This window comes from Oncorhynchus tshawytscha, linkage group LG30 (assembly GCF_018296145.1).
Source record: "Oncorhynchus tshawytscha isolate Ot180627B linkage group LG30, Otsh_v2.0, whole genome shotgun sequence".
NCBI classification, from domain to species: domain Eukaryota; kingdom Metazoa; phylum Chordata; class Actinopteri; order Salmoniformes; family Salmonidae; genus Oncorhynchus; species Oncorhynchus tshawytscha.
In genome coordinates, this window is record NC_056458.1 from 22,603,667 (window position 1) to 22,616,002 (window position 12,336).

General features: G+C 42.9%; 1 protein-coding gene across 5 annotated transcripts in view; it reads left to right on the top strand.

Annotated features, from left to right (window-relative positions):
• Positions 1-12,336, top strand: part of LOC112228568 (cytospin-B) — a 195,012-nt gene that overhangs the window by 148,596 nt on the left and 34,080 nt on the right. Inside the window, exon 13 of one of the 5 annotated variants that reach the window (XM_042309522.1) lies at positions 9,441-9,629. The exons of the other annotated variants lie outside the window; for them this stretch is intronic. Within the exon in view, the coding sequence (XP_042165456.1) occupies positions 9,441-9,614 (174 nt within the window). The 3' untranslated portion in view covers positions 9,615-9,629. Of the gene's footprint in view, positions 1-9,440; positions 9,630-12,336 lie in introns of those variants that run through there. 5 annotated transcript variants of the gene reach the window in all.

Here is a 12,336-nt window from a genome sequence, read left to right on the forward strand (position 1 = left end):
CTAAATGACTACCGCCCTACCTGACACCCTAGACGCATTCTAATTTTCTTACCGCCCCAATAGGTCCACAGACGACGCAATCACACTGCACACTGCCCTAACCCATCTGGACAAGAGGAATACCTATGTAAGAATGCTGTTCATCGACTACAGCTCAGCATTTAACACCATAGTACCCTCCAAACTCGTCATTAAACTCGAGACCCTGGGTCTCGACCCCGCCCTGTGCAACTGGGTCCTGGACTTCCTGATGGGCCGCCCCCAGGTGGTGAGGGTAGGTAACAACATCTCCACCTCGCTGATCCTCAACACTGGGGCCCCACAAGGGTGTGTTCTCAGCCCTCTCCTGTACTCCCTGTTCACCCATGACTGCGTGGCCATGCACGCCTCCAACTCAATCATCAAGTTTGCAGACGACACTACAGTGGTAGGCTTGATTACCAACAACGACGAGACGGCCTACATGGAGGAGGGCCCTCGGAGTGTGGTGTCAGGAAAATAACCTCACACTCAACGTCAACAAAACAAAGGAGATGATCAGTGACTTCAGGAAACAGCAGAGGGAGCAGTCCCCTATCCACATCGACGGGATAGTAGTGGAGAAGGTGGGAAGTTTTAAGTTCCTCGGCGTACACATCACATCACTGAAATGGTCCACCCACACAGACAGCATCGTGAAGGAGGCGCAGCAGCACCTCGTCAACATCAGGAGGCTGAAGGAATTCGGCTTGTCACCAAAAACACTAACAAACTTTTACAGATGCACAATGGAGAGCATCCTGACGGGCTGTATCACCGCCTGGTACGGCAACTGCTCTTCCCACAACTGCAAGGCTCTCCAGAGGGTAGTGAGGTCTGCACAACGCATCACCGGGGGCAAACTACCTCCTACACCACCTGATGTCACAGGAAGGCCAAATAGATCATCAAGTACAACAACCACCCGAGCCACTGCCTGTTCACCCTGCTATCATCCAGAAGGCGAGATCAGTACAGGCGCATCAAAGTGGGGACCGAGAGACTGAAAAACAACTTCTATCTCAAGTCCATCAGACTGTTAAACAGCCATCACTAACATTGAGTGGCTGCTGCCAACACACTGACTCAACTCTAGCCACTTTAATAATGGAAAAATGTATGTAATACATGTATCACTAGCCACTTTATTAAACAATGCCACGTTATATCATGTTTAAATACCCTACATTACTCATCTCATATGTATATACTGTACTCTATACCATCTACTGCATCTTGCCTATGCCGTTTGGCCATCACTCATTCATATATTTGTATGTACATATTCTTATTCATTCTTTTACACTTGTGTGTATAAGGTAGTTGTTGTGAAATTGTTAGGTTAGATTACTTGTTAGATATTACTGCATGGACGGAACTAGAAGCACAAGCATTTCGCTACACTCGCATTAACATCTGCTAACCACGTGTATGTGACAAATCAAATTTGATTTGATTTGTTTACGCAACCCAAAAACGTTCCATTAGAAATTGCAATCTGGGTCAGGTGGGCATGATTTCAAAGCTTCTATTGCCAACATGACTAGCTAATTTATAAAATTATCAGGATAAGGTAAGACCCAGATGCAGACCGTGTCAAAGTAACAATGTTTATTACAGCAACAGGGGCAAAGGTACAGGATGGCAGACAGGTTCAGGGTCATGCAGAGGTTGGTAATCCAGAGACGGGGCAAAGGTATAGGATGGCAGTCAGGGTCAGGGGCAGGCAGAGTGGTCAGGCGGGTCGGACTCAGGGTCAGGACAGGCAAGGCTCAAAACCAGGAGGACGAGAAAAGAGAGACTTGGGAAAAGCAGGAGCTGATACAAAAAACACTGGTTGACTTGACGAACTGGCAACAGACAAACAGAGAACACAGGTGTAAGTACCCAGGGGATAATGGGGAAGATGAGCGACACCTGGAGGGGGGGTATAGACAAGCACAAGGACAGGTGAAACAGACCAGGACGTGACAAATATACGATCTTAGGCTTTCACAAGGTAATTCAGAGAAACAGATCTTAATTTTAGTCCTCATAGAAACGAGTCATGAGTGCATTCAAGTGCGTGTGCAGCAGCGAACATAATTTATAGACAAACATAAGCTTATTCTGTTCAGAGCAACCCAGGCTATGATGCCATGTCATCTTGTACATTTAACATAGTGATTATAAATGTTGACACTGTACAGATGTAGGATCTTAGTTTGATCACTCTTTTGTTGCTGAGAATTGTCCTGCATTTTCCTGTCATGTCTTGAAACACCTTGGAGGACATAAATCCACTATCAGACATCAAGATATCACCTCGCCAGTTGCTAGACACTTTATAGAACAAAATCATTATATTAATTCATTGCATTGCGTCGGGATCTAAAAAGTTCATCCACCACGTAGAGAAGGTGATTACAACAACAAATGAGTCCAAAGAGAAGCCATGTGGATATACTGTATAAATTAAGTTCTGTATCTCCACACGGGTTAAACAAAGAACTAGATTTCACCTCCTTCCTATGTTTTACAAGAACACTGTCCATATCAGATTTTGCATATTGTTTGTGAGTCAGTCCCATACATTTATGAATGGCTGAGCCTGATGTCCTTTGTGGTAAGCTGTTTCGTGAATTGGTATTATGTATCCAAGTGAGCAGACACCTAAGTCAAACGATTAATGAATATCCCTTCGTGCCCGCTCCTTTAACCTATAATTCTGTATTTCTTGGTGACTAACTTGTATACAGGTAGCCCAGAAAAGCCACATCCCTGATTGGAAGATGAGTGACAACCCTGATTAGAAGCACCTGCTGCTCATCGGTTGTTCCTTAAAATTGCTGTTTTGAATTAAAATGAAGTTGTACCTACACACTGAAGAAGGCTGCAAATCCGAAACGTCTGTGTACGCTATCCCTGATGCAGTGAAAATAATATAAAAATCTAAAAATGAAATAAGCAACGTCTAGCAACATCTTTTTGAGTGCGGACCCATTACACCTTTTGTTTGTCAGAATTTAGGGGTTTAAAGCACCAGCTAAGCCTCTGGGAGAGCATGATGGTCCCCTTTCGATCACTTTAAAATGTCTTTGGTCGGAAGAAGGAGAAGACCAAGGTGCAGCGTGGTAAGTATTCATAATATCTTTTAATCAATACGAATACTTGAACAAAAAAACGACAAACGAACAGTTCTGCAAGGTGCAATTCACAAAACAGAAAACAACTACCCACAAACACCAGGTGGGAACAGGCTACCTAAGTATGGTTCCCAATCAGAGACAACTATTGACAGCTGCCTCTGATTGGGAAACATACCAGGCCAAACACATAGAACTATAACACACAGAACAAACATAGAATGCCCACCCCAACTCACGCCCTGACCAAACTAAAATAGAGACATAATAAAGGAACTAAGGTCAGGACGTGACCGTAAACAAAGTGACCATGAATTATAATAATTCACATTTCCTTTTGGTGCAAGGCTATTTTCCTGGTCTAGCAAACGGTTTCAAATTAATATCCTACATCTGTATATGACATGAGTTTTACGATATGGAAATGTGAAGTGTACATTTGGACTCACGGGTGTTTGGCTTTCTTGTATGACAAATCAGTATTTTAAAATATGTCTAATCTTTTAAAATAGATCGAGTCCTCTTAATTTACATATTTCCCTCACTCAGACAACAAAATATTTGCAAATGTTGCCCAATATCGGGAGGGATGGGGGGAAACTTCTTGTCACGTGAGGTGCTCAAGTTCAGAACAGCTGTCAGTCAAACCCATACAGATAGAGAGCTGTGAAGCGCAGAACCTGAACTCTGATGACATTCATAGCATGTTACTGTACAGCTACTGCGTTCCAATTTATGCTCTGTGAGTGTAAAGGGTTAACATTGAGTGTTGCATAATTCTGCAGACACATCTATTGTTTTTGTGTCAGGACAACAGCCATTCATGTCTAAATCATTCATTAATTGATTCATTTGATGTCTTCGGCATCATTTTCAAGCTCTAAAATTACATTCCAGTACTAAGAACAGATATGGCCACAGGCCTCCTCTGAGCACATGTTGGTCTGCCTGGTGAAAGGAAAAGGTTACTGCTAGAGCTGTGCCACAAATTAAGCTTAATATCAGGCCAGTAAAGGTCAGAGCAGACAACCAACGGTGTTCCACCATCATGGCCAACCGGGCCTGGTCCAACAGCGGCCCACTAATTACCTGCTAATGTCTGGAGACACACAGTCCTGTCACAGTCAAACACCTCTCCTTAAGGCTGCTGGCTAACCAGGCTGAGGCAACGGTGTTGATAGTGTTACACAGAATGGGAGGTTGGGCAGTTGAGATCACCCTCCTCTTTCTACCTAACTGTCATTCTGGCTTGATAAAGGTTAGAGGGGGTTTATAAATCTTTCAACAGATTCTGATTCCCAGATCCCAGACTGTAACTTTAAAGGTTAGTGGGGTTTATACCTTTCAGTTTCAACAGATTCCAGTGTATTGTTCTGTAGGATACCTCTTTTGCTCCATTTAGTAAGGTGGGTCTTGAGGCGATATTTCCCTACTAACAGGACTCTAAAATCGGTCATTCATGTTTTCAGAGTTGAAGAGGTAATGTAATTGGGGTATAATTAACCGTCACTTTGAAGAGGCCGTATTTGAATACGGAATATTGAATCTGCGTGTGTGTGAGTGTGTGTGTGTGTGTGTGTGTGTGTGTGTGTGTGTGCAAGTGCGCGTGTCCTCTCCGCTGCACGGTTCATCTGAGGTAGTCGTCATATATTACCTCATCTGTCTGTGGAGCCGGAATGGCCTCTCTCTCAGACTCCCCCTCCCCCTGGCCAGAGTGGAGGGGAGGGGTCAGCTCTCTCTCAGACAGCCCCTCCCCCTGGCCAGAGTGGAGGGGAGGGGTCAGCTCTCTCTCAGACAGCCCCTCCCCCTGGCCAGAGTGGAGGGGAGGGGTCAGCTCTCTCTCAGACAGCCCCTCCCTTTTTTATTATACCACAGCCGTATTGTTATAAGGCCTGTGGTCAAACAAGACTAATTAAACTGAGATGGAAAAACAGGCACCACTGTAATGAAGAGGGGGATTATTTCCCGTTTAAAATGAAAACCACTAAATACAATGTGTGTCCCAAATGGCACCCTATTCCCTATAGTGCATTACTTTTGACCATAGCCCTATGCACTCTGGTCAAATGTAGGAAATAGAGAATAGAGTGCCCATTGGGATGCATCCTATGAAGCACTAATCCTATTGGGGATATAGAGCATTATTACAACCATTTACTGTGGTCAATAATTACTGGGATGGATTTAATTTAATATACTAGGGTTGAATTTGATTTGGTAGCTACTGTATTAGATCACACTACCAGCATAATAAAGCTAGGGTCTTTAGTGATCACGATAAAGGGCTAACTTGGCTAAAATGTGTTTGATTTTGAACATCATCTTCCTGTGATCCTGTCACATATAAAACTAAAAGAGGATGGCAGATTTAATGCAGTTTTTGATGGCGAAAGCGAAAATAGGTTTTTAGACATTTTTGCAAATGTATTGAAAATAAAAAACAGAAATTACTTACACTCTATGAATGAATGAATCACATTTTATTTTCGTATCAAATCGCCAATTGGCAACCCATCCCTTATGGTATTAATTGACACATAAACAAACATTACTATAGTTCACTGTGATAATTCAGTGATAATTCTTCTTCCTGTGTTCTCTGCAGTGCGCATCGCATAAAGAGTGAAAAAATGTAAGCTAAAAATCTATACATAATAGTAAATAAGCTTATCCAAACAATAATGATATACCTAGAGCAGTAAAAAAATATATACATACAGTGCATTCGGAAAGTATTCAGACCTGTTCCCTTTTCCACATTTTGTTACGTTACAGCCTTATTCTAAAATGGATAAAACAAAAAGAAATCCTCATCAATGTACACACAATACCCCATAATAACAAAGCGAAAACAGGTTTTTAGAAATGTTTGCAAATGTATTAAACATAAAAAATAAAAATACCTTATTTTGCTATGAGACTCGAAATTGAGCTCAGGTGCATCTTACTTCCATTGATCATCCTTGAGAAGTTTCTGAAACTTGATTGGAGTCCACTTGTGGTAAATTCAATTGATTGGACATGTTTTGAAAATGCACACATCTGTCTATATAAGGTCCCACAGTTGACAGTGCATGTCAGAGCAAAAACCAAGCCATGAGGTCAAAGGATTTGTCCGTAGAGCTCTGAGAGGATTGTGTCGATGCACAGATCTGAGGAAGGGTACAAACAAATGTCTGTAGCATTGAATGTCCCCAAGAACACAGTAGCCGCCATCATTCTTAAATGGAAGAAGTTTGGAACCTCCACGACTCTTCCTAGCTTGGCCAAGCTGAGCAATCGTAGGACAAGGGCCAATGATCACTCTGACAGTGCTCCAGAGTTCCTCTGTGGAGATGGGAGAACCTTCCAGAAGGACCACCATCTCTGTAGCACTCCATCAATCAGGCCTTTATGGGAAAGTGGCCAGACTGAAGCCACTCCTACACATGGAGTTTGCCAGATGGTGCCTAAAGGACTCTCAGATCATGAGAAACAAGATTCTCTGGTCTGATGAAACCAAGATTGCACTCTTTGGCCTGAATACCAAGCGTCATGTCTGGAGGAAACCTGGCACTTTCCCTACGATGAAGCATTGTGCTTCTACACCTGCATTGCTTGCTGTTTGGGGTTTTAGGCTGGGTTTCTGTACAGCACTTTGAGATATCAGCTGATGTACGAAGGGCTATATAAATAAATTTGATTTGATTTGGTAGCAGCATCATGCTGTAGGAATGTTTTTTAGCAGCAGAGACTGGGAGACTAGTCAGGATCGAGGGAAAGATGAACGGAGCAAAGTACAAAGAGGTCCTTAATGAAAACCTGATCCAGAGCGCTCAGGACCTCAGACTGGGGCGAAGGTTCACCTTCCAACAGGATAACGACCCTAAGCACACAGCCAATACAATGCAGGAGTGGCTTCGGGACAAGTCTCTGAATGTCCTTGAGTGGCCCAGCCAGAGCCTGGACTTGAATGCGACCAAACATTTCTGGAGAGACCTGAAAACAGCTGTGCAACGACGCTCCCCATCCAACCTGACTGATGTTGAGGTGTACCAAGCTTGTAGTGTCATACCCAAGAAGACTCGAGGCTGTAATTACTGCCAACGGTGCTTCAACAAAGTACTGAGTAAAGAAAGGGTCTGAATACTTATGTAAATGTGATATTTCTGCAAAACACCAGTCTCAACGTCAACAGTGAAGAGGCGTCTCCGGGATGCTGGCCTTCTAGGCAGAGTTCTGGCCAGTGTCTATGTTCTTTTGCCCATCTTAATCTTTTATTTTTATTGGCCAGTCCCGGAGTCGCCTCTTCACTGTTGAAGTTGAGACTGGTGTTTTGTGGGTACTATTTAATGAACCTGCCAGTTGAGGACTTATGAGGCGCCTGTTTCTCAAACTAGACACTCTAATGTACTTGTCCTCTTGCTCAGTTGTGCACTGGGGCCTCCCACTCCTCTTTCTTTTCTGGTTAGGGCCAGTTTGCGCTGTTCTGTGAAGGGAGTAGTACACAGGGTTGTACGAGATCTTCAGTTTCTTGGCAATTTCTCGCATGGAATAGCCTTCATTTCTCAGAACAAGAATAGACTGACGAGTTTCAGAAGAATGTTATTTGTTTCTGGCAATTTTGATCCTGTAATCGAACCCACAAATGCTGATGCTCCAGATACTCAACTAGTCTAACGAAGGACAGTTCTATTGCATCTTCAATTAGAACAACAGTTTTCACCGGTGCTAACATAATTGCAAAAGGGTTTTCTAATGATCAATTAGCCTTTAAAATGATCAACTTGGATTAGCTAAACCAACGTGTCATTGGAACACAGGCGTGATAGTTGCTGATAATGGGCCTCTGTACGCCTATGTAGATATTCCCAAAAAATCTGCCATTTCCAGCTATAATACAACATTAACAATGTTGACACTGTATTTCTGATCAATTTGATGTTCTTTTAATGGTAAAAAATGTGTTTTTCTTCCAAAAACAAGGACACTTCTAAGTGACCCCAAACTTTTGAACGGTAGTCTACATACATTGAATCATACAGTACCAGTCAAAAGTTTGAACACTACTCATTCCAGGATTTTTCTTTATTCTTACTTTTTTCTACATAAAATCTATGAAATAACACATATGGAATAATGTATTTGAGATTCTTCAAAGTAGCCACCCTTTGCCTTGATGACAGCTTTGCACAACAGCAGTCACAACATACATAACATATATATAAATACAGAAAAGTTTAACAGAAGGTATGTGTATGTAAATGTGATATTTCTGTTTTTCATTTTTTATAGATTTGCAACCATTCTAAAAAATGTTTTTGCTTTGTCATTATGGGGAATTGTGAGTAGATTGATGAGGGGGGGGAATTATTTAATCAATTATTTAATCAATTTTAGTAAATTAACAAAATGTGGAAAAGGTCAAGGGGTGTGTACTCTGTGTTGATATACCCGTACATCCCACCTGAGCCTTCTCCCCATATATGTATGGCCTTGCCATGGCCGATATGCCCCTATGTATGCGCCCATTCAGGCCTGCGTGCGTGGGTGTGTGTTGACGGCTCTTGCCACTGGCCATACTCTGACGACTAACAAGGTCAACCGTTGAGAGAGTTACCGGTAAACGTGGTAAACAACACACACACTGACGTGAGAGCTTGAGGTGGCCGTGCTGTCGCCATGGTGATGAAGAGCTCAAACCACCCCAGGGTAGAGGGGGAGAAGGGGTAAACACAGCACTGTGGTAATGTGACCAAGATTAGTAGATACACACACTGGGATCTGAAGAATGTTCTCCATCAGTGTATGTCAACATCTGGAGGCGAGGCATGTGCTGGGTGGGACTGCTGTCAGCACACCTCAAATGTCAGCTTCTCAGAAGAGACAATCAATCAGCAAAGACCTTAAGGAGGCTCTGATTGACTGGGCCCTGTGGGAGCTAGCTAGCCTCTCTGAGTGGAGGGGAGGGTTCGCTCTCACATTCACTGTCTGTGGATCTCACACAGACACATGCACCTCCACATGCACGTCAAACAGAGCTGATCATACTTATATGCCTCGGTCAAAGGCGATGCAGAAAACATTATCATGACAAATGAACTGTTTGAATGACAATTCAATTATCTCAGTTGAACTGAAATCCACTGCTTGTCACAGACAGTTAATCACTTTCAATTATAGTCTTTTAAATCAAAAGGTTTTATTCTGATAATCTTTTAGAATCTGTTCTGGTTTCCCAAGGATTTTTATCACAGTGGTCTTTGATGTTGTTTGGGTCAGCAAAATATTTTTTTTAAAGCCTTGTTTATTGTTTAGGATGGGAACAATGAGGAGAAGAATGGCCTGGCTGGGAGTCTCAGTCTGGGCTGGACAGAACATAGGCTCAGCTGGGACACACTGACGAGATCGGCCCCCCTCGGTCATCCGGCCCTCTCTGAGAAACAACACCCCTGCATTGCCTGGAGGGAAAGGGAGGGGGCAAGGGGGTGAGCTAGGACCCCCAGCGGGGTGAGGAAGAGGGAAGAGGCTGAGGAATGTAGGGGGGCGGGGGTCATCTAGACATTATAAGAACTATCTTGATATACCCTCATATTAGTCTTCAAGACTGAAGTTTAAATAGTGGGAAATGTCTTCTTTGAAAATGACCTGATGTACTTGTATTGCATTGGATGCTGCAGATGCATAGGTTAAAATGCATCACTCTCCATACTACCCCTGGACCATGTATATGGCAGATAAATACAAACTTCCTCAACCCAATTCAAACTGACACAAAGGACATAGTATCCCTGTATCCTATTTGACTTCAGCTACTCTTCTTAACACCCCACTAAGAGAGACAGAGAGAGAGAAATTGAGGGAGAGAGAGATGACGCCGACAGACATGGCAGCTCTGTTTCTAGCCCCTAAGCAACTTCACAGTATTTTTTTTGGTGTTATTTCCTAAATTATTAGCCCAGAATTGTTTTTATGTTATTACATACATCCGGAAATAACTTTTGGATATCAGAGTGGCGGTAACTCACCAGCATTACGACCAGAAATACGACTTTTCTGAATTGGAACCTTTGTTTGTACCCCACAGGGCAATTTAACTTATTCCAGTGGCTGCTTCAAGACAAGACGAGTTACTCTGAGTGGACTTCTAGTCCGACTCAGGAGGCATGCTCACCATCCATCGCTTCTGAGTATTTTACTCGCTAATGTTCAGTCCCTGGACAATAAAGTAGACAAGCTCAGGGCGAGGATCTCCTTCCAGAGAGACATCAGGGACTGGAACATGCTCTGTTTCACTGAATCATGGCTATCTCCGGATATACTGTCCCTGTCCATACAGCCAGCTGGGTTCTCAGTACATCACGCAGACAGGAATAAAGAACTATCTGGGAAGAAGAAAGGCAGTGGTGTATGTTGCATGATTAATTACTCATAGTGTGATTGTGATAACGTACAGGATCTCAAGTCCTTTTGTTTACCCAACCTAGAATATCTCACTGTCAAATGTCGACCTCACAAAATAATTATTTTCGGTTATAGTTACAGCTGTGTATATTCCCCCTCAAGCCGATACCACAATGACCCTTAAGGAACGACACAGGACTTTGTGCAAACTGGAAACCACATATCCTGAGGCCGCATTTATTGTAGCTGGAATTTTAACAAAGCAAATTTGAGGAAAATGAGCCCATTGCCTGTGGTCGTGCTTCAAAAATTCTCAACCATTGTTACTCTCCCTACCGGGATGAATACAAAACCCTTCCCTTCCCTCCATTTGGCAAATCAGATCATGACTCCATTCTGCTTCTCCCTTCCTATAGGCAGAAACTTAAACAGGAAGTACCCGTGCTAAGGTCTATTCCATGCTTGTCTGACCAATCAGAATCCAAGCTTCAAGATTGTTTCGATCACGTGGACTGGGATATGTTCCGGGTTGCCTCTGAGAATAACATTGATGTATACACAGACACGGTGACTGAGTTCATTAGGAAGTGTATAGGGGATGTTGTTCCCACTGTGATACAAACCTACCCAAACCAAAAACCATGGATAGATGGCAGCATTCGCGCAAAACTGAAAGTGCGAACCCCCGCATTTAACCATGACAAGGTGACTGGGAATATTGTTGAATACAAACAATGTAATTATTCCTTCCGTAAGGCAATCAAACAGGCAAAATGTCAGTACAGAGACAAAGTGAAGTCGCTCAGACACAAGACATATGTGGCAGACAATCATCGATTACAAAGGGAAAACCAGCCACGTCTAGGACACTGACGTCTTGCTTCCCGCAAGCTAAACACCTTCTTCACCCGCTTTGAGGATAAAACAGTGCCGCTGACGTGGTCCACTCCCAAGGACTGTGGGCTCTCGTTTTCCATGGCTGATGTAAGATATTTAAGTGTGTTAACCCTCACAAAGCCACCGGCCCAGACGGTATCCTTAGCCGCGTCCTCAGAGCATGCGCAGATCAGCTGGCTGGTGTGTTTACGGACATATTCAATCTCTCCCTATCCCAGTGTGCTGTCCCTATTTGCTTGTCTACCACTTGCTTGTCCACCATAGTTCCTGTACCCAAGAAAGCAAAGGTAACTGAACTAAATGACTATCGACCCATAGCACTAACTACAGTAATTTTGAAGTGCTTTGAAGTGCTGGTACCGAGAAGCTGTTTTTCAGTTTCTATCTCAAGGCCATCAGACTGTTAAATAGCCACCACTAGCCGGCTACCACCTGGTTACTCAACCTTGTACCTTAGAGGCTGCTGCCCTATGTACATAGACATATGTATCACTGGTCACTTTAAATGGAACACTAGTCACTTTAATCATGTTTACATAATGTTTAACTAATTTCATATGTATATATTGTATTCTACTGTATTTTAGTCAATGCCACTCAGACAGTACTCGTCTTAATATTTATATATTTCTTAATTTAATTATTTTACTTTTAGATTTGTGTGCATTGTTGTGAATTGTTAGATACTACTGCACTGTCGGAGCTAGGAACACAAGCATTTCGCTACACCCGCAATAACATCTGCTAAATATGTGTATGTGACCAATACAATTTCATTTGATTTGAGAGAGAGAGAGTGAACACACTGTCCAACACAGCCTACTGAGCAGACTTCTCTAGAGTGCTGCATCCGTAGTTACTTCAACATATTATGTACACTATATATTTGTATATATTTGACCTTGCCTGCTGC